General features: G+C 38.6%; 2 protein-coding genes across 3 annotated transcripts in view; one reads left to right on the top strand and one right to left on the bottom strand.

The window, feature by feature from the left end:
• Positions 1 to 15,201, top strand: part of cenatac (centrosomal AT-AC splicing factor) — a 23,996-nt gene extending 8,795 nt beyond the window's left edge. For both annotated transcript variants that reach the window (XM_069894945.1, XM_069894946.1), the window contains 10 exons: positions 2,539 to 2,705; positions 3,075 to 3,173; positions 3,914 to 3,980; positions 6,462 to 6,524; positions 9,229 to 9,290; positions 10,297 to 10,408; positions 12,231 to 12,270; positions 12,868 to 12,957; positions 14,690 to 14,822; positions 15,052 to 15,201. In XM_069894945.1, the coding sequence (XP_069751046.1) occupies positions 2,539 to 2,705; positions 3,075 to 3,173; positions 3,914 to 3,980; positions 6,462 to 6,524; positions 9,229 to 9,290; positions 10,297 to 10,408; positions 12,231 to 12,270; positions 12,868 to 12,957; positions 14,690 to 14,822; positions 15,052 to 15,112 (894 nt within the window). In that variant the 3' untranslated portion in view covers positions 15,113 to 15,201. The remainder of the gene's footprint in view (positions 1 to 2,538; positions 2,706 to 3,074; positions 3,174 to 3,913; positions 3,981 to 6,461; positions 6,525 to 9,228; positions 9,291 to 10,296; positions 10,409 to 12,230; positions 12,271 to 12,867; positions 12,958 to 14,689; positions 14,823 to 15,051) is intronic.
• Positions 13,591 to 22,237, bottom strand: LOC138741218 (small ribosomal subunit protein eS25). The gene is made up of 5 exons (XM_069894947.1): positions 22,130 to 22,237; positions 20,510 to 20,602; positions 18,017 to 18,200; positions 16,202 to 16,300; positions 13,591 to 15,684 (listed from the first exon to the last, which is right to left on the bottom strand). The coding sequence occupies exons 1-4, from the start codon at positions 22,130 to 22,132 to the stop codon at positions 16,206 to 16,208; spliced, it is 375 nt and encodes a 124-aa protein (XP_069751048.1). The 5' UTR covers positions 22,133 to 22,237; the 3' UTR covers positions 13,591 to 15,684; positions 16,202 to 16,205.

Genomic DNA, 22,237 nt, shown 5'->3' with positions numbered 1-22,237 from the left:
CATAATTAAAAACAGTGTTCTGATTATAACTGGTAAATTATTATTCCAAAGTTTAAAGAAGCAAACAACCTAGATGTTTAGCCTGCTAAGAGATGTATAAATGTACATTTATATTTGTACCTTTAGCTTGCAATAGATTATCAAAGTACTCAGCACTTAAGGTTCTTTTACTCTATTGTCAACACACAATTTGAAATTTCTTAATTTAATTTTAATTGAAGTTTTGCACTTTTAAAAGTTCCATTTCTATTTTAGAAGTGGAGGAAGATAGCCCAGACTTTTATTCTAAAAACATTTGTGTACATTCATCCATAAAATGAAACCAATTTTCACTCAGTTCCAAGGTCATTCAGTATTCAACCTCCAGCTTGCTATAACTGTAATTTTGTTTGCCTTAAAAATAGTCTGCATTTATAGACAAATTCTCGCCTATGAAACAAGATGTTGTTTCTGTGTTTAATGCCACATGCAATAGTTAGATAAATACCTTTCATTATTTATACTTGACAGTGAAGATTGTTACAAGCCCAGAGGACCCCAAAACCTAGCAGCAATAGATATTCACCAAGACAAATGGTTACTTAAACAAAAGTTGCTTTTAATTATCTTTAAACATGAAAATAGAATCACACTTTAACTTATCACTATTGACTTAACTAACCTAACTTAACCCCCTTCTAATTCTAAGCGCACGTGAATGTAATGTGTATGTTAGTTCAGAAAAGTTCTTTGATTCACAGCCCAATCTTACTTCTCATTCCTCCAAGTTCACTGGTTGCAGGCAATTCCTATAATGTGCACAGAATTTAACATTTATAAAATTCACCAGGCTTTGGTGCTTGAAAGGTAAATGGTTACTGCTCAAGAAGGTTATTGTCAGTTTTCAGAGAGAGATTTGTTGTTCGCTGGACACCCAAAACGGATTCCTTTTTAATCAACCATTTTAGTGTCTTGCTGGAGAAACTTGCCCCCTCAAGATTTTCCAGATGATAACATCTTTCTTTCAGATCACCACAGAGTTCCTTTTTGTTTCTCTTAATTCAAGTGAAACATTAAGACAGCCAGTCCTCTCCTCTTGCATCAACCACAAGGGCTTTGACCAGGCTGAGCTAAGCATTCTCAACCTGTCTTCCAAATGGGGTTTTCCACAAGCTTACCAGCTTGTCCTGTTCCATTCCCAGCTGCTGCTGCTGACTGTAAAGCTGCAGAACTGATTCTTTCTCTCTCTCTCTCTCTCTCACACACACACACAAAACCTGTTTTACTCTTTCTACTTGCAAAACCACATGATCCTCCTAGAATAACAAGTTCCACTCCAGACAGTCTGCGACTCTGACAAATTTTTTCATCTGTTGCCTTTTTATAAACAACAATCCATTACTGAAGTTTCTTGCGCACTCTCCAAAGCTTTTGCAAAGGATCTGGGGCTGACATGTTTAGCATGAGCAGAGCTCCAGTATTTTAAATAAGATCTATTTTAAAGTGTTTATATGTGACCTACACTAAAAAAACTTTCCCCAATTTATCTCCCAAAAACATATCTACCTACAATACAAACACAACATAATCTGTCACAAGATTCAAAATAATTTCATGGGGTGACTATCAAATGTCCAATGTCTGACAAACTGGAAATTCCACACTTGCAAGAACAGAATAAAAATGATAAATTGCACACTAATAGCAAAACTCTTAATATATTTCCCTAACAAAATCCTCTTGATCTCCATTTTGGAATTGACCCAGCCTCAACATCTTATTTTTGGAGCAGGGAGTTTCAATCATCCTAAGCACCTTAACTGGAAAACCCTTTCTCTTTTTAATTGCTCCTTTAATCCCTCAGTCTGCTACTTGTGTTACTCTAGGTGAGCTTGCCCCAAACTTACACAGAATTCTTTGCATAAGATTTACTTCTTTTATATATATATATATATAAAAATTTTTAAAAATAAATTAATGCAACAGAAAATAGGAGCTGGAGTTCACAACACAGACCTTCAAGCTCATTCTGTTGTTCAATACAAACATGGCTTTTCCTCTGTCTCAAGATCATGTCATTGTGCTCTCTATATATACCTTGGTCCAGAAACCTATGATCTCCTTTTGAAATTTATTTAATGACATTATTTGTACTTTCTTCTGCAGTAGAGGATGTCACAGGTTCACCACATTCTGAAGAAATTTCTCTTTATCTCAGTCCTAAATATCTTGCTTGTATTCAGAGATCCACTTTGTTCTCCCCAGTTAAGGGAAATACTCTTTCCACCTCCTGTCTGTCTTGCACTGTGAGAGATTGGTGTTTCATTGGGATTTCCACCAACATTTTTCTAAACTCCAGAGAAAATGTGTCTAATCAACTTCACCTCTAATTATTTGTCTTGCCATCCCAGGAACTTCTCTTTGTCTATGGGTAATGTATCTCTTTTATGGATAAGGAAACCAAAGGTACATTAGATACTCCAGATCTGGTCTTGCATGGGTCATTGATGATTGCTCATCATCACCAGACAGGACCTAAAGGTGATTGCTTTCCCCTAGGTTGAAGAGGCACGGAAGGTTCTTTCAGATGTAATAGTGGAGAAATATGACTTCACCCAGCATGAACAGAATTTCTGGTGCTTTTGTTGTAATGGAGACGTGAAGAAGCACATTACAAATGGAAGCCTTGCAGTGCTGCATGGAGGACTGCTGGAACACTTTGCAAGGTTAGATTTCTGTAATTTAAATGAAATTAAATCATGTGCCATGGTAACAGGCCCTTTTGGCCCACGACCTTATGCACCCAATTGACATACAGCTCGGTATGTTTTGGAGGATGAGAGGAAACCCATGCAGACACTGGGAGAATATACAGACTTCATACAGACAGCTCTGGATTCAAACCTCATTCGCTGGTGTTATAACAGCATTGTGTTAATCTTTACGCTGCTCTCCTTCCTGATTTGTGGTGTGTAGCCACAGGGAAAGAAGTCATACCACCACGGTTATAAAATTACATGTGTGACTTGAAGGAAGTTTTTGCTTCTCATATGATGGTGTTCAACAATGGTTAATTTTTAAAAATTTTTTGGCAGCTTGGAACACTTTAAACAAACCAACAAGTTCTGGTGGGAAAATAAAGCTGACAAAAAGTTGAAAGAGAAGTTTCTCCTCTCTGCTGATACTTATGAAAGGTAAGCAATGAATTTCGTATTGCCAAAAAATGAGGTTTGCATAAATCAGGAATATTAGGGGCCCGATCAATAAGTTTCCATATTGTCCAAAGGTTTCAATAGTATGAATTTGTTGTTCATTGCTCTTTCAGTCCCCTCGAGTTTGTTTGCTGTGATGGGTGAATGTTCAAATCATATTGGACAGAAGGAATCACTGTTTAGGTTAGAGCAGGGCAGAGAATTATCAATGGGTAAGCCTAGTTCCTACAGGTACACTTCGAGCTAAAGAGCCAGAGGCTTGAATGGTTTTTGCACTGCTATTGCAATGGGTGCCTGTGTGACCATTGAATGTAACCTAACAAGCAAATTGCACCCACTCTAATACCATCCTATAGAGACATAGATAAAAGGAAAATTTCAGGCTCTCTCCTGCAGCCATCTCATATCATGATCTGCCAGAATGACACCCACAAACAAAAAGACAAAAATGCATGTTTGTAAAATTTGGGGTAACTGGGGGATGCAGGTTTCCTAAGAAATTGCACTCCAACTCTCAAGGATGTTGAAACAAGTTTCTTAAGATCAAGAGCCACTCACCTGTCAGAGCTGTCAGTTGAGAGAGATTTGTGGTTGTGGATGTGTCCCACTTCCTTGATTGGCCTCCAGTTACAAAGACCCTCATCAGGAAGGAAGAAGGACACACTTAAAAATGGGATTAAACATTAACATCCAAGTTTTTTCACTATTTTCTTTTCATTAAGGTTCAAAATGATTGTTGCAAAGGCAGTGGAAAACTACGAAGAGAAGGAGGATGAATATATTAAACAGGTATTTGCTGTTTAAATTGCTATGTGTGAGACTATTTTTATTAACGAGAGATCAGCTGTGATTCTGGGTACTATTCCCTCTTGACTTGGGTGTATTCCCTTGGTTGGATAGAAAAGATTGCATGGCATTCTTTGAAAAAGGATAGTAGCAATCTCTACTTTTCACTCCTTAACCAACATCAGTTTTAAAAACCTTGCTAGTCATTGTTCATAGGCTCTTTGTTGTATTTTTTTTAACAAAGCCTTTGTTATACAAATTGTGTGCTAATTCCTTCCATTTTGAAGTGGCAACACTTTTTTTTAAAAAAGCAATTTTGCCTGTTAAACTTTTGAAAATTCTGAGGTTTTTGAAAGGCGCTCTGAATTAAAGCTTTTTGTTCATTACTGCATATATTGCTCATGTTAGTGACACTGTGGGAAGGTCGAAAGTGTTGCTGTGGAGACTAAAGATGATGGGAAAATTGGTGGGTACATCATTCAACTTCTCCATGTAACACCTCAGAGTGTGTCTCTTTAAATTATAGATGGTGCATGGTTACGAGAGGCTTAGTGGGAGAGGTTTGGGGTGGAATAAATGGTTTGTTTTCCAAAATGTTTGTAGCTTCTCTTAACCTTTAAAACATTTGGGATAATTGGCTCCTGAATCTATGTAAAAGAACATATTTCGAGAAAAATCAGTGATATTATTCAAGTGTATACAGAGCATGGAGAGGTAGATTTTAAAACAAACCTTGGATAACTAGATGCTTTTATGACCTGGTATTTAATCCAATTGGGATTGTACAGAGAAGTGGTGCTGGCTAGAAAACTCCTGTGCTGAGGTTTTACTGTTGCAGATAAATTTGGTCTGATATCTGACTAAGGTACTGGAGTAGCAATCAGTTTGATATTAATGTATCTGTAGGAATTCCTTTGTTTACTAATTTAACAAAGACATTGAGTCCTTTTTTTCTGCTTTGAATAAATTATTGTTTTTACGTGTGTGTGTGTGTGTGTGTGTGTGTGTGAGTGTGTGTGAGTGTGTGTGAGTGTGTGTGAGTGTGTGTGAGTGTGTGTGAGTGTGTGTGAGTGTGTGTGAGTGTGTGTGAGTGTGTGTGAGTGTGTGTGAGTGTGTGTGAGTGTGTGTGAGTGTGTGTGAGTGTGTGTGAGTGTGTGTGTGAGTGTGTGTGTGAGTGTGTGTGTGAGTGTGTGTGTGAGTGTGTGTGTGAGTGTGTGTGTGAGTGTGTGTGTGAGTGTGTGTGTGAGTGTGTGTGTGAGTGTGTGTGTGAGTGTGTGTGTGAGTGTGTGTGTGAGTGTGTGTGTGAGTGTGTGTGTGAGTGTGTGTGTGAGTGTGTGTGTGAGTGTGTGTGTGAGTGTGTGTGTGAGTGTGTGTGTGAGTGTGTGTGTGAGTGTGTGTGTGAGTGTGTGTGTGAGTGTGTGTGTGAGTGTGTGTGTGAGTGTGTGTGTGAGTGTGTGTGTGAGTGTGTGTGTGAGTGTGTGTGTGAGTGTGTGTGTGGAGTGTGTGTGTGAGTGTGTGTGTGAGTGTGTGTGTGAGTGTGTGTGTGAGTGTGTGTGTGAGTGTGTGTGTGAGTGTGTGTGTGAGTGTGTGTGTGAGTGTGTGTGTGAGTGTGTGTGTGAGTGTGTGTGTGAGTGTGTGTGTGAGTGTGTGTGTGAGTGTGTGTGTGAGTGTGTGTGTGAGGTGTGTGTGTGAGTGTGTGTGTGAGTGTGTGTGGTGAGTGTGTGTGTGAGTGTGTGTGTGAGTGTGTGTGTGAGTGTGTGTGTGAGTGTGTGTGTGAGTGTGTGTGTGAGTGTGTGTGAGTGTGTGTGTGAGTGTGTGTGTGAGTGTGTGTGTGTGTGTGTGTGTGTGAGTGTGTGTGTGAGTGTGTGTGTGGAGTGTGTGGTGAGTGTGTGTGTGAGTGTGTGTGTGAGTGTGTGTGTGAGTGTGTGTGTGAGTGTGTGTGTGAGTGTGTGTGTGAGTGTGTGTGTGAGTGTGTGTGTGAGTGTGTGTGTGAGTGTGTGTGTGTGTGTGTGTGAGTGTGTGTGAGTGTGTGTGTGAGTGTGTGTGTGGTTGTGTGTGTGAGTGTGTGTGTGAGTGTGTGTGTGAGTGTGTGTGTGAGTGTGTGTGTGAGTGTGTGTGTGAGTGTGTGTGTGAGTGTGTGTGTGAGTGTGTGGGTGAGTGTGTGTGTGAGGGTGTGTGTGAGTGTGTGTGTGAGTGTGTGTGGTGTGTGTGGGGTGAGTGTGTGTGTGAGTGTGTGTGTGAGGTGTGTTGTGTGTGTGTGTGTGGTGTGTGTGTGTGTGAGTGTGTGTGTGTGTGTGTGAGTGTGTGTGTGTGTGTGTGTGAGTGTGTGTGTGAGTGTGTGTGTGAGTGTGTGTGTGAGTGTGGTGTGTGTGAGGTGTGTGTGGTGAGTGTGGTGAGTGTGTGTAACGGCTTGCAAATTGGGACATTTTTTTCTATTCTAGTCTCTTGAGTTTTACACCTTTGTCATTTCCTACATTTTTATAGGAGGCAGAATTCTTTCGAGAAATGGATCGGAGAAGGCAAGAGGTGGTGCAGGCTGCCGTTGAGGTTGGTTTTACCTGGATGACCCTGAACCGTATCCATGGCAACTGTCGTATTTTATATCAATTGATCTATAAATTATACAATGATCCTGACAGACCTAAATTGTTTATCAGCGATGTTAGTGTGGAGTTGAGCTGTAAGATGTAGTATGTTTGAGTCCAAGTGCTATTTTAACTCTTCTTCCTTGGGGCATCAGTGAAGTTGACCTCCTGAGGTCATGAAGGGTTCAGCATAAAGCCCAAGGAACTGAGATTATTGCTGTCCACCCATGCTCCTACCTCGAATTTCTCGTATCTTGATGTTATGTGAGGGCAAGGTTTGATTTGACATGGCACTGCTCCACTAGGGAACTATTACAGAATTTACCTACTTGGGTGAGACAGTACTGTGGGATCTATCCTGCCACATGGAACTGAAAATCTAAAGTGACAATGTTCTGCACTCTATTCCCACCAAACTGAGATGATTCTGACCTGATGTCTCAACTACCAGAAAAAAAACCCACAAAGTTGGACAAAGATAGAGCAAATGTTTAAGGAAAAATCTCCAGGAAGAAGGGAAACTCTTAACAGCTAAATTGCTTTTTTTTTAAAAAATACTTTGGTTTCCTCTAATTGCTATCTTTTGATTTTTTTTTCTCTTCTTAATACAATGGCTATCATCCATACAATACTTCATCCCGCATAAGTTTGTAGGAAACGCAAAGCGAAATGGATTTCAAACAGATGGCCCCTGTGCATTGGGACAATTTACCTTAAATGTGTTTGCAGTTTGTATGGATTCCATCCTATCTGTGTACATTTGATCAAGAAAATTTGCAAATGATGTTTCGTTCTTCTATACTGGTTGTTCCAAGTTTTCGCCTTTGGTTTCAAAATCAAGCATCCTGAATTGATTGTATTTAGGATTCATCGCATTAAGCACAATGAAAATGGATTGGTTGAAATAAGAGAGATTTAACAATAGCAGAGTAGTTACTGAAACAATATCCTTCATTACAGCTAGAAGGTTGATTCCAAATCTACATTTTTGAGAGTTGTTACACAGATCAGTCTACCTGTTTTTTTTAAACAAATGTATTTAGATGTTGATCAAACTTTATAGACATTGTGTTTTCCGTCAGTTTTTTTTTGTATGGTGTTTGGAACAGTATAATGCATGTCCTCTCTGTTACATAAAGAAAGACCTAGTGATATAACTATAGTAATCCATAAAAATAACATTATACTTGTTGCAATTGGTCATCATAAAATATAAATATTTGCTAAGGTCTTGCATTGAAACACAAGTTTTTAAGTTTGGGGAAACAATGCAAAATTGATTGTTTTTGGCTGCCAATCTACTGCCCTGAATTTACTATTGATTATATGATTCTAAATACCTGACCCAAATTGCCTTGGATTTGCATTTCATTTGTTACACATTTCAAGTAGGAGTTTAGACTTTTTTTGCATTTAAGAGTGGAGGGTTTACATCAGGGGTGGCCAAACCTTTTTTGGTTGTGGGTCACAAAGAGTGGAGGGTTTACATCAGGGGTGGCCAAACCTTTTTTGGTTGTGGGTCACAAAGAAAAATATAAGAAGTCTCGAGCCAAATTATATCAAGCCTGGCAGTTTTCAACCAGTTACATTGTAAGAAAAACTGTTCTTAGACCAGAAAACCCCAGTGCCATTGAAAATTAATTTTCTGTCAAAATAACTTGCAACACTACTGAACAGTTTAACTGTTGATATCACAAAAGTTTATTGATAGGTTCATATATTTCTGTATTGATTTTTAATTTAAATGAATACTTTTTAAAACTCATTCAAAAAGCAAGGCAAAATAAAAGGCTGGGTGCAAAATAAGACCACAAAAAAAAGAACAAGGGACAAGGCAGTTTCCAACATCCCTCCAAAACTCTCATTGAATATATTTTATAGTCCCAAGTGTCCACCTTAATGATTATGATACAATGTGTAAATCTGTAGTTAGCTGTTGAAGATAAGCTATTAAAGTTAACAGATTCCTTGCAAGTCAAACACATTTATTTTTCTACTGTGTCTGAAATTCTTGGCACTCCCTTGCTATTTTCTGTTTTTTTTAGTTCTGCCATGTTTAATCAACTGAGGGAAACATTTTTATTGATGAATAACATTGTAATGGTCAGTCTAGTAGTTGTTCAAAATGGCAGCAACATCTAGTGTTGAAACTAAGTGCAGTGTACATGCAGTGCAGTTTATTGTTAAAGACTATTTCTAATGAGCCATTTTCCATTTTATTTTTTAAAATTCATCCTGGGCCACTTAAAAATGGGCAATGGGCCGTAGTTTGGCAACCCCTGCTGTATTTACATCTTTGTGTTGCAAATGTCTCTCAGTTGGACCATTGGACTGTCTGGTATGCATGAAAGGGGCTGATGTGTCCAGTCCTAAATCTGACAATGCAATTGAGAATGAATTCCTAGCAACAAGGTTGATATCTACACAGTGCAAGGAGTGTTCACGTAATGTAGAATGTGTGGTGAATTAATCTCAAAGATTGTTCTAATCTGGGACAATTAAACAAAATATTAATTATGTAGACCGCTATTGTGAATGCATGAAATCTGCAGAGTATTTTGCAGATCCAAAATTTGGTTTATTAACCTTCTCTCGTGTAGTAGTCATCTTAACATAGTATTTTAAGCTGTAAGAAGAAATATTGATTTTTCCTGAATCAAAACCAGCCACAGACAGAGCCGAATTCTCTCGATGGACTCCCAGTGTTAGCAGCCAATCATTATGATGGGTAAGAATATTTTGCTTTTGTTTTCTTATAGAACTGTTTAAATTGTCACAGACTTCTGCCTGTGAGCAGTTTTCATCAAAAACAACAAATGGCTTTGGAACGATTTAAAAAAAAAGAAAGGTCTCACTCCTGATCACCCATTTTGAGAAAGTATAAAATGAAGAAGAACGGGTTCGGGATCTCTGGTGTAGCGTTCTCCTTTCAACTATTTGCTGATAATCAAAACTCAAACGTAAAGATTCTTCCTGTCTGGGATGACATTAACATGTTGGATGATTGCTGGCTGTGATGTAGTAATATAAATCAAGCGTAATTGGTTTAATCCTAAATTTGACAATCATCCCAGATTATTTATAGTGCCTGGAGAATCTTCTGGGATGGAATTCCTCCCTAAACTTGCTTTTGAACTGATAACATTTGATCAATCAGAATCTGAGATGGGGACAAAGATTGGTATTCTGATGTTCAGTCACAAGTTATCCATGATGGAAGAGGCTTAATGAGAGAAATGGTCTGATTGTGTTGCTATATTCCTTGTATAGTCTTGGGAGTACCAGTTTCCCTATTACCTGAACTTTAAAGACTCATGATATTAAAAATGATCTTCATTCACTGTTGTGATCCTCTTGTCCCAACAAAGGCACATCTAGATTATCAGAGCAGAAGGAAAACTTATATCAGTGGGGGATGAAAGCTCTTGGGAAAGGAACTATGCAGCAAACTTTTTTAAAATCAACTTTAGCATGAAAAAGGCTGCTGAGAATACTTAGTGATCTGGTAGTTAATTCCAGAGGGTTGATAGAAGTGGTGAAAATAAAAATGTTCTGATAGATTCTTGATTTCTTTCATTTGCTGATATTGATTGCCCATAGCAGTCAAGCTTAGGCCTAATAGCCTGGTACTGCTGCAAGTATGTATAAATGCTTCCCACTCCCCCAAAATTATTAATCTCAGTTAAGGAAAAGAGAATAGCATATTTTACAGAATATATTTATTTCTTTGCAAGTCTCGGAAGCAACAACGCTGAAGCAATGGAACCTGGGTCAAGTGGAGTGAATTACACTGGTCATTCTGGCAATATGACAAATGGACAGACCTTGACTTTCATTGGTAACCAGGTGATGTGCCCGCATGCAGTAAATTTCAACCAAGTGCTAATACTTCGTAGACAGTGTAGTATTTCACCATCAAATACACTGATATAATCTTGATGAAGGGCTGAGGCCCAAAATGTTGGTTGTACAGTGTATCTTTGCCTCCTATGGATGCTGCAGGACCTGCTGAGTTTTCTAGCACTTATAGATATTAAATATAAACTGTACTGTGGCCAAAGTTGCTATACCTAATTCAATTCCATTGGACAGTGGAAGTGAATTACTCATTTACACTGGGATTGAAGGGAAATTTGCAACCCATTCTTGATGTTCTTGGCTTTCAAAGATGATTATTTCAAGGGAATAAGGAATACAATGTTGTGCCAGCTCGCTGGTTTTTGCCAATGAGCCCACTTGAATTGGAAGGTTGTATGAAAATACAGTACACGTAGTCCTCAAAAGAAATTCAGGAGGTCATGTAGCATCCATCGACAGCAAAAGGCCTGAATCCTTCTTGGGGTGCTGAAAACCAGGAAGATGCTCATACAGTTTAATATGGGGGGTGAGGGAAGGGGGTGGGATGGTTGGGGAGAAAGGAGTATTCACATGGTGAGAGATTGAGCAAGATGTGGTAGTGGATGAGTCATTGAAAACATCATCCAGATGTAGTAGGTGATTAGGAAGGTAAATGGTATATTGGTCCTTATTATATGGGTTCTTGTTGAAATTACATTAAGTATTGTGTACTTTTGACCTTGTGTAAAAAGGGTGTTTGCCAGAGAAGTGCTGTGAAGATTCTGTAAATGCATTTCAGGAATAACATAATTGGAAGAGATGAGGTAGACTGGTGTATATCCTGTAGTGTTTATTGGAATGAGATTTATTGTACATTTTGTTGAGCTCTGGAAAAATGTTAAGTTTCAATGGGCACGATACAGGGAGGATGTTTCCTCTGGTTAAGGAATTTAAAATCAAAGATTATAAGGAACGTGCTGTTAGCTAAGAGGGCAGCTCGGTCGGTTAGCATGACTTGCAGCTCCAGAGACCCAAGTTCCAATCTGGTGCTCTCTAAGGAGTTTGTATGTTCTGTTTGCATAGGTTGCCTCCCACTCTTCAGAAACTTAAAGGGTTATAGATTAATTGGGATATTTGGGCGGCATGGGCTCTTGAGCCAGAAGGGCTTGTTATCATACTGTATGTCTAAATTTAATTTAAATTCAAAGATTGTTGAATGTTTGGAATTATCCAACACAGGGCTGTGGAGGCTTAGTCATTGCATTTATTCATAGCAGAAATGAATGTAGTTCTGGATATTAAGGAAATCCAAGGATGAGAAGATAATAAAACAAATAGCAATTGGGTAGAAGATTGGCCATGATCTTGATGAATGGCAGAACAAGCCCTAATGATCAAATATACTGCTCTTGATTGTTCTGTTATCAGCATTCCAATCCTAAGCATAAACCAATTATTTTCTGGCTTTTAAAAATGTTTGTGGAAAATTACTCCAGTTTAAAGTTGTATTTCTGAAAATAAATAGATCAACAATTCTCTTTAAAGGAAAGGAACATTTTTAGACTTTTGCGAATTAATTTTGGTCAGCAATTTTGAGTGTTGAAAATCTTCACAAATTGCATTTGATGTGGAGTGAGTGAATATAAATGTAACCGACTTTTGAAGTGTGGTCATGTGGATTTGAAAACTAATACCTCTATTATCCATATAAATTTATGAATGTTTTTGCTATTTATTGATTTGGAATAAACTCAAAGTTTCATAAATTTTCAAGTTATAGCTATGTTAGTTTAGTTTAGAACTTTCACCTAATGTTTTGTTGACTTTTTAGTTCCAGATATCCAAATCAGAAGCTGGGAATATACATACAGGTGATTATTTACTTTGTTGATTTTTAATATTCTGTAATCTTGTAGGGTACAATTTAACGACTTGGTCAAAAAAATGATTATAATCTGCAGGGAGGATAGTGATAGCCTGTGAACAAATACTTCCAAGCAGGACAAGTTATTAAACAGGTTATTACTCATCTGTGATTATTTTAAAACTGTAAAATACAGTAAAAATAACTCAGCAGGCCAGGTCCATCTGTAAAGAGAAACAAATGCTACCTGACCACCCCTTTTCAACTCCCCCACCCCCCACCATCAGCATGCTGTACATTGCAGTTCTTTGATTTGCAGTGTGTAAAATGGAGTTGACTTGAATTTGTAAATTAACTCTTTAAGAACTAAATATTTTTTTATTTGGTTATTTTCTTTTGGAATTGTCTAATTTCTTCCCTCTTATGGTTCGACTAATCCTCTACAGTCCATGTCTTTTATCTGTGAGCAGCTAATTCATTAATTGTGGATATCATAAATACAAATTACCCTACCCACTTAACTGATTTTGTTATGCATGACCATATTCCATTTAAAACCTTGCATTAGTGATTGAACATTAATGTATTCTACATCTGACTTCAGGTGCAATACCACCCTGGCTTCTTGATGAGGAGGATCCAGATACTGCATCAAAACCAATAGGACCTTCTTATGAAGAGTTCCTCCAACAAAGTATGTGCTTGACATTCTGACTGAGCACTTTTTTTAATTCTGGTGATTTGAGCAGCAATAGCAAGACCAGCATTTATTTTTGTGCCAGATTGTCATGGAGAACTGCTAATTAACTACTGATGTTATGAAAAGATTTCAATAAATATTTGAAGTCAATTGTGGCCTGTAGGGGAAATGAAACTTGTCTAGATTTTTCTAGAGTTGCGGGCATAAGCTTTCTATGCTGCAACAACTTGAAAGTTCAGTTTTTTTTGTTCTCAGCAATTCAGTAACTTGGGTGTTAAAACAAATTGCAGATTCAATATTTTGTAACCAGTTACCGAGGCAAAAATATTGGATGATAATTGAATTGGCCAATATAGTTTTTAAAAAGTTGTGGATTTGATTAATGGCATTTTTAACTGTTAAAGCATATAGATTAGACCAGTAAAGTCCTGCAACACCAATCACTCAACTCTTAAAATAAAACTTTTCAGATTATTCAAGGCAGGGGTGGGCCACATATAGAAAAATAAGGAGTAATGGGTCAAACAATATATAACCCTGACAATTTTCAACCAATTACACTGCAAAAAAGTGTTTTTAGACCAGAAACCTGTGCTATCAAAATAACTATACAATGCTTCTGAACGGTTTAACTGTTGACATATCGTAGTTTATTGATGTGTTCACATTACAGTATATGCATTTCTGCTCTTAAAATGTATATTATTACAGTAAAACTCTCCTCGAAATACAGTGCAAAATTACAGGGGAAAAGATCAAAAAAGCTCAATGCAATCTCCCAACTTTTCTCCACAACTCTCAATGAATACCACCTTGACGATTATGATCTATAAATTTATAGATAGGCTAAGTTAAGGTCCCTTATAAATCAAAAACAATTCCCCTTGACTTCTGGGGCCGGCATATTGATTTTCCCTCCTTGTCTTTTCGCTTCTGCGATGTTTAATCAACTGTGGTTGTTTCCATTGATTAACATTGCAGAAGTTAGTCTAGTAATTGTTTAATCACTGACATCTAGTGATGAAACCAAGTACAGTTTATTTTGTCTACATCAGTGGTTCTCAACCTTTTTCTTTCTGCTTGCATACCACTAAGTATTCCCCATGCCAAAGGTGCTCCATGATTAGTAAGGGATTGCTTAAGGTGGTAGTTTGAAAACCACTTTTAATTGTACCTAATTGACTCATTATGTGCACAGTTCCAAAACTCCAAAGGAAATGGGCTAATGACAATTTTTCTCAAGCAAAATATTTCAGTAACAAGAGTCTAGAGCAGTGATTCTCAACCTTCAAGCAATCCTTTTCTAATCAGAGCACTGATGGCATAGTGGTATGTGAGTGGAAAGAAAAAGGTTGAGAACCTTTAATCTATGTTCTAACAGACCATATTCCATTTTATTTTTAAAATTCATCCCAGGCTACAAAAATAGGCTGCAGTTGGCCCAGGGCCATAGCTTGGCCACCCTGATTCAAGGGTATTCTGCAGCCATAAAACTTTTTCCTTTAATTCTGGGCACCAAGTTTGTTTGCAATATCATTGGCTTCACAAGACCTTGAATTCCTCCTTTGTTATATTGCCTGTTGTAAAGCTTTTTAATGCATTTCACATTTTGTCTGTAATATCAGTTCTGTGAAGCACTTGGAGTAAATATAGATGCAAGGAAGTGTTTTCTCTGTACTTGTCAATGACATCAGTTCTTTCCCTGGTACTTTTCAATTTTTTTTAGGAGAGAGAGAGAAACTGAAGAAACTTCCTCCAAATAGAGTTGGTGCAAATTTCAACCACTTGTCAGAAACTGATGATTCCTGGTTGCCTTCATTTGGCAGAGTATGGAATGATGGCAGGAGGTGGCAATCCAGGTAAGATTGCTCAGTGGTTATGCCCTACCTTTTAAATATGAAAGATCCTCACTAAACCCCCAACTAGTCATCTCTTCCCATTCTCCCAAAAGGACAAACTTTTTTTCACCTAAGCCATTCCGTAGGTTTGGCTTTGAGTGGTTGTTTCAATACTTTTTTTTAATGTACATAGAAATGAATGTTTGACGACTACTTCATTCCCCAATTATGATTCTTTTTAATTTTATAGGCACCAGTTCCGGCTTGAGGAAGGCAAGAAAAACAGAAAGCGGAAAAGAGATAACCAGTAGAAAAATTGAAGTATTTAAACTGGAAATGTGAATTTTTGTAAACTTAACTAAATTGTATGTATACTTAAATTATAATAATTGATGTAATACTTTGACAGCCTATTGCTTTGCTTGGGTTATATACACTAGGATACATGAACAGTTTCTCCCAAACTTGTGAATATATTTCCTTCATTGCTGAAAGGAGAAAGTGTAGCCCTTTTGAATTTACAAAATCAAATACTAATATTTAAATTTAAAAGGGTTACTGTTCATCTCCGACACCCTGCATACAGCATAGTTTTGAACTAATACCCAAATATTTCTACCTATGCATTTGCACTACACAATATTTTATTAACGAACAGCATTAGAAATTGTTCCAATAAGCAAACAACTCCTCTACATTGAATGCATGTGGTCGTGCACTAAAGGTGACCCTGGGAGGTTTAAAAAGGTTGCACTGATACAAATGGAAAGTAACCTCCCCACTCAAAGAATAAATTCAATCACAACTCAAAATGTGCCAAATAAATTTACACTTTATTTTTTTTAAGCTTTCTAATATCTTCATTTGTAATTCATCCCAGCATCTGAAAAAGAAGTCACAAGAGTAATCAGGTTCACTTAGTAGAAAACCTAGACCAATTTTATTCCAAGTGTAACAAGGGGAAACCCGATAATTAAATGCAGAGTTGGCATTCAGCCTCTTGCCTACTTACCATGGACATTTAGCTATAAAGGCTTTTAGGCTGTGCCTCATATTTAGTGACCAAGTATATTTCCAAAGAAATAATAAATCTTGTATAGCCACCTCTGATTTGAACATTTCTGCTAGGAGGAACCAACTGTAGCCACACAATCATACCCTATAAATACCCTTCCTAAATGTTATTTTCATGGGAAGTTTAATTATTTCACCTAGATACCTTTCCAGTGAATCCCCAAAGTGATTCTGGCTACAGACCTTAACTGCTAAGGGGAGAAAGGATTCTTACATTCCCCACCCCAAGACAAAACTATCACCACTGAGAAACTCAAACCCAAGAACAGCCTTCAGACTAAAACAAATGAACTGAAAAATATAGCCCATTAAGACAAACATGTCACCTGCTTATGCATCATCCGCAGCCGCTGGTGCATCTCCTCCCTTGGTGTTTCGTGTATAGATAACTTGTGCTCTGTGTTTACACACCAGCTTGATCATACCTGCAAAAACAAACCTGGTGAGAAACTCACCCCACGATCACTCAATTGTGACAAATCAAAATCTCTGCCATAGCCTTGGTTCAAATGTAAATCAGATCTTGAATACATGGTGGTTTAGAAGGTATGAAACAGATAAAAAATGGTGCTCCACTTGGTAATAAATATGAACCACTGAATCAACCACTATTAAAACAGAAGCTTTTTTAGATAGCTGAATTGAAACGGTTGGATAGTGTGAAGAAATTTTCCAGGAGTGGGAAAGTTTCAGACCAGAGGGCACATACTCAAAATAAAGATTCCTTTAGAATAGATGTAAAATTTCAACAGCCAGCAGATGGAGAATCTGTAGAATTCAATGCCTCAGAAGGCCATGGTATTTAAGGGAGAAGTTGATAGGTTCTTGGTTAACATGGGTATCAAAAGTTATGAGGAGAAAAATACACTGATTGGAATAGCGCAGCAGAATCTGTGGGCCCAACAGATTCGACATAATCCTACATCTTAAGAGTGGGGGGGACAAATTTTGCTCTACAAAACTGTTTGTCTACCAAGTATAATTTCCATTCTTTGTTACCTCTGGGTCATCTGCTGGAACTCCCTGAAAATATTATGGAAGGCCACATGAGATCTTATGAGTCATTGGCCAATCAGGGTTGGTACAAAACAGCTGTAAGGTCAGAAGGGTAACAGATTTAATTTCAACATACAGCCATTTTAGCCTTCTAGCCATGCAATTACACCCAATTGACCTACAACTCAATATGCTTTGAAGGGAACCAAAGCACCTGGAGGAAACCCACAAAGATATGGGGAGAACATACAAACTCCTTACATACAGCACCAGATTCAAACTCCAGTTGCTGGCGCTGTAACAGCATTGCTCTAACTGTGCTGCCATTTTGATTACAAAATCAAAAATTATTAACAAATCAAACAAGCCACATAAAATCAACCTATTCACAGATGATATGTTAGTATATTTGATGGACCATAGGGTCATCGGTCAGGCCAAGGATCACACTGGAGGATTTATGAGGTCTCGGGGTACAAGGTAAATCTGACAAAGGGAATATAGACAATATCAACAGGGAAGTCAATTCAAATGACCGCAAGAAGCATTAAATATCTGGGGATAAAAGTAGACCTGGATTTACACAACGATCTCCCTTTGCTCCAGAAGATTGGAGGACCTCAGTAGATGGAGAACTCTTCCCATAACTTTGATGGGCAGTTAACTGTGTTAAGGTGATGTGAAGGCTACAATATCTATTTCAGTTGTTACCCATTCCATTCCCCTAGGGCTTCTTTTAGATGCTCAGCAGATCTGTCAGTAAATTCCTGTGGAACAGTGGCTAGAATCTCCATGGAAAAATTGACTTGGGATGACAAATGGGGGGAAGGGGGGAGTTAAAATTGCCAGATTTCATTACTGGACAGCCTCACCATTTGAGGAAGGTGATGAAAACAATGTCATACTGGTGTTGGAAGAGACTGCATTGTGTATTTGAATTTATATGAATATGAAAATCAAAAATATTCAAAAAAATCAAACAAACTAAATTACTAACATTGATGGCTGTACACATAATTTGCAAACATGCAAGTTTCTAACAGCAAACAATTCTCTACAGTAGATGACAATGGTGTAGATGACAATGGCTTGTCCTCTACCACTTTCTCCAGCATCACATCACAAGAAAGTAATTATACAATTACCCTTTGAAAGGAGTTCTTGAAGGGCAGCTCTGGCAAGGGAACCTCTGATCTTTAATCTTTCAGAGACGACAGCAGGCGTAATCAGTTTGTAGTTGGGGACCTCTTTCAAAAGTTTATCATAGGTGGCTTTGTCAAACAGAACCAGGTTGTTCAGCTTGTCTCTCACTTTTCCCTTTGACCACTTCTGCTCAATTAAACAGGATTGACATCAACATTTCATTTGAATTAAATTATCAACAGAAAAGCCAATATACCAGTTCACATCTAAATCACGCAACCCACGTCAACCAGCCATTGGAGGGCAAGAGTCTAACAAAGATTTAGTTTTCACGAATGCATACTGCCCTGCTGAGCATTTTCTGCATTTCATTGATTTGATATTAAACAAATTAAAAGTATCTGGGTTTCTGCACTTGAGTGTTGGAGAGTAGGCAGCATATAACATTGTTGACATTATTGCACCCTGATCTGCAGGTGTGGGTATTGGCCATTAAGCCCTTCATGCCAGCTCTGCCATTCAATGTTCTTTTACCTCATCATATTGAAGTGCTAATCCTACATCCCTCATAGCCCCCTTCTCTGACCTCAATTCCTATATTCAAAAATCTTTGTTCAAAATAATGAGGCCACCTCTATTAGAGCAGCAAATTCCTAAATCACTGTACTCTGGGAGAATTAGTGACTTGTGTCATAGCCACCATGAATCTTGAGGCTATGTTCCTAGTTCAGGTCTCACCAGTGGAAACAATCTCTCATCTATTCATTTCCTAATTTTATACATTTCTATTAAATCCTTATATTGTCCTGGGTTCCTCAATCTCTCCACATAAGCTAACTGCCTCGTTTCCAGAAAGTCAACTTCCTCTACTTCCAAAGCCAGCATATCTTTTCTGAAGCAAGAATGCCAGAATTACACACTGCAAGTGTGGATTCACCAGGATGCTACAGTTGCACGTCTCCCTGCTCTTAAATTCAATCCTTCTACCAACGAAGGCCAATATCCCATGTTGCCATCTTAATTATCCCTTGTAACAGTAAACCTTTTGGTGATTCACATACTAGCACTCCCAGGTCTCTAAGCACAACAGTATATATACTTCAATTTTTCATCTGTTTAAAAAATAACCCAAAAGTTCAATTTTTTTCTTTGAAATTGGATGATCTCACACTGACCAATATTGCACTTCTACTAGATCATTGCCCACTCACTGAACCACTACATCTCCCTGCAGACCCTGTCCTGCACAGTTTTCTTTTCCACTCAATGTAATGTTATCACTGAATTTGGACCCCATCTCCAAATTATTTGTGCATCTTGTGGTCTTGGCACCAATTCTGTAGCTCAATATTTTTTATACTAATTTTCTGCTTTGTGGTCCATCCAATTCTTTATGCAGGTCTTCTGTGCATCACTTTATCAAGAACCTCTGGAAACAGTACACCACATTCACCTTCCTCTCTCTCAACTGTACGTTATACTGTATTCTCAAAGAACTCCAATAAATTAATTAAACACAACCCACCCATTCATGCTGCATCTGCCTGTTGGAACATTTTTTATTCAGCTGTCTTTCTACCTTAATGAAAACTTCAAGTATTTCCCCCAACTACAGACAGCAGGTTAACTAACGCAGTTACTCAAATATTAATAAAGCACTGAGAAAGAGATGAGCAAACTAGGAACAAGGTGGTAACCACTCACACCAAGGCAATACTAAACAACCTGCAATTGAAATATCCCAGGCTAAGCAAAAGTGAGGCACATGGAGGTAAAGAAGAAATCTGTAGATGCCAGGATCTAGTGCAATACTCAAAAGTACTGGAGTTTCCACACAAAACACAAGGCTGTCAACAGTTCAGATTTTCAGAACACCTGAAGAGATCAACACCAACAGCCTTGTGCTTTGTTTGGATGTTGCGTGACCTGCTGAGTTTCTCTAGCACTTTTGTGTACTGGAATGACAAAGCACAACCTTGTCACAAATCCTCTTCTACACCTTCTTAGTGTGGGTTGGGGGTGTTTAAATTTCTCTCTATTGAATTAATGCCATCTTGATTATTGCAGTCTTTACACACTACAATCTTTTACATTTTAAAATATTTGACATATACATTTTTTTATTATCCTGTAGCTACATACAGAAATAAGCTGTACTGGAACATCATGTCCACCAACTATTGTTTGCTTTACAAGACAATTGATCAATTATTTAAAAAATTAAACTCAAATATCCAGCTTTAATCTTTAAATTGTATTCTTCCAATTCTTAGTGTCTAGCTATTTTTAAAATAGGAATCTGAAAAACAAAAACCCATAAGAAAATGTGGAGACATGGAGCCAGAATGAACACATCTGCTGGACAACTTTTCAAACACAGACCCTTAGCACACAAAACAAACCCATTTCATACTCACATTTAACATTTCCTTACCTCAATCAACGGTTATTTTGGATTACAGCTCAAAGTAGTGCAAGAATTATTTAGTGCATACCTTTTTCTTGGCCTTGCCTCCAGTCTTGTTCACTGGATCTTTGTCCTTTTTGCCTTTACTCCCATCTTTCTTCTTCTTGTCATCTTTAGGAGGCTAAAAACAAAATAGGTTTATTTTGGTGCACCTGCAATCCAATTTCAAAGTCAATGTTATCCCCAATGAGCTGGCTGTTTGATCAATCCATTTCCCATATAGCTAATCTTCTTTCTCAGCACTGCTCTTGGATTAACAGATCCATTGGTCTCCATGAACAAAAGGTTAGGACTCAGATCAGACATCCACAGAGAGAGATGGTCAATCAACATTCAGATGAAAGAACCCAACCCAAAACACTGACTTAATAAAAAACCTCAACACTGGAGAAACTTAGGTCAGACAATGTACTTTACATTTGCAAAGATAGATACATGATCCATGTTTTGAGCTCAAGCGCTTCATCAATATATGAACAAAATTTGGGCAAGCACCCGAATTCAGGCACGTGCCTACATTTTGTTCATCCTTGAAGGGCTCAAGCCCGAAATATTGGTTGCTTATCTTTACTATATTAAGTACACTGTTTGACTACTGAGTTTCTCCAGCATTATTTTTACTTCAAATCAGTGTCTGCACACTTTTGTGTTTTACTCCTGAAACACTGACTGCCCATGTCTCCATGGATGCTACCTGACCCACTGAGTTCATCCAATTTGTTTGTTCAAGATTCCAGTATTTCCATAGTTTTTATGCTTCTCAAGTATTAAATACAGCCCTTCAATTCATTTGCAGGAACGAAAGGCTAGGTGCAGATCCATATCTTGCCCATGCCGCTGGAGCAAGAATTTCAACCCATTTGCACAAAGAACATTACAGCACAGTACAGGCCCTTCAGCCCTCAATGTGGTGCTGTCCTATCTGTTCCTACCCAAAAACTTAAAACTCTTTCAGCCTCATTACCCTCTATTTTTCTTTCATCCGTGTGCCTAAGTCTCTTAAATGCCCCTAATGTTTCAGCCTGCTCCACCACCCCTTGCAAGGCATTCCAGGTACCCACAACTGTAAACAAAAAACTTACCCCCTGATGTCTCCCCTAAACTTTGAGGCCTTCACTTTGTATAGATTTCCCCTGGTGTTTGCTACTCTCACCCTGGGAAATAAACGGTGCTGGCCGTCAACCTCTCAATCTTGTAGGCCCCGACTAAGTGTCCTCTCATTCTTCTTCATTCTAACTAGAAAAGTCCCATCTTTGCTAACCTTGCCTCACAAGATTTATTCTGGCAAATCTCCATAGCTTCCACATCCTTCTCCAATGAGGTGACCAGAGATTTGTAGAGCTGCCTATTGTACTTCTATATAGGCCAATCAATTCTCGCACACACGGGCCTAGCCGTGAGGTTGAGCCCCTACTCCAGACTTCCCACCAATTCCAACCCACTCCCAGTGGCACGTTTTCCAGGGAAGGTCAGGCCAGCCCGCAACAACGCCGGGGCCTAGGGAACCCGCCACCCGGCCACTTCCTCCTCTTCCAGCCGGTGCAGCGGCTCCTCCCTGGCCCGGGGCTTTGCGCTCCGGGTTACAGCCACCCTTGGAAGCCTGGCCTCGGCCAAGCCCGGGCCCAGACGCAACAGCCGACTCCCTCACCATGCTGCCGCTTCAAATGGTCGCAGCGAAAGGAAGAGCCCGTGCACCGGCAGCCCGGGAAACCCTGCGCCGTCGCCACATCCGGTCCAGGCGTCACGCAACTTCCGC

The sequence above is a fragment of the Narcine bancroftii genome, chromosome 8 (assembly GCF_036971445.1).
Source record: "Narcine bancroftii isolate sNarBan1 chromosome 8, sNarBan1.hap1, whole genome shotgun sequence".
NCBI lineage: Eukaryota > Metazoa > Chordata > Chondrichthyes > Torpediniformes > Narcinidae > Narcine > Narcine bancroftii.
The sequence above is the reverse complement of the archived record's forward strand: the minus strand, read 5'-3'. Positions and strand labels throughout refer to the sequence as shown.

Excerpts from the sequence above, each read along its gene's own strand:
- LOC138741218 (XM_069894947.1), bottom strand. Across the intron at positions 18,201-20,509 it reads GAGGCAAGGCCAAGAAAAAG|AAGTGGTCAAAGGGAAAAGT; the intron begins GTATGCACTAAA and ends TTAATTGAGCAG. Across the intron at positions 16,301-18,016 it reads TCAAGAACTCCTTTCAAAGG|GTATGATCAAGCTGGTGTGT; the intron begins GTAATTGTATAA and ends TTGTTTTTGCAG.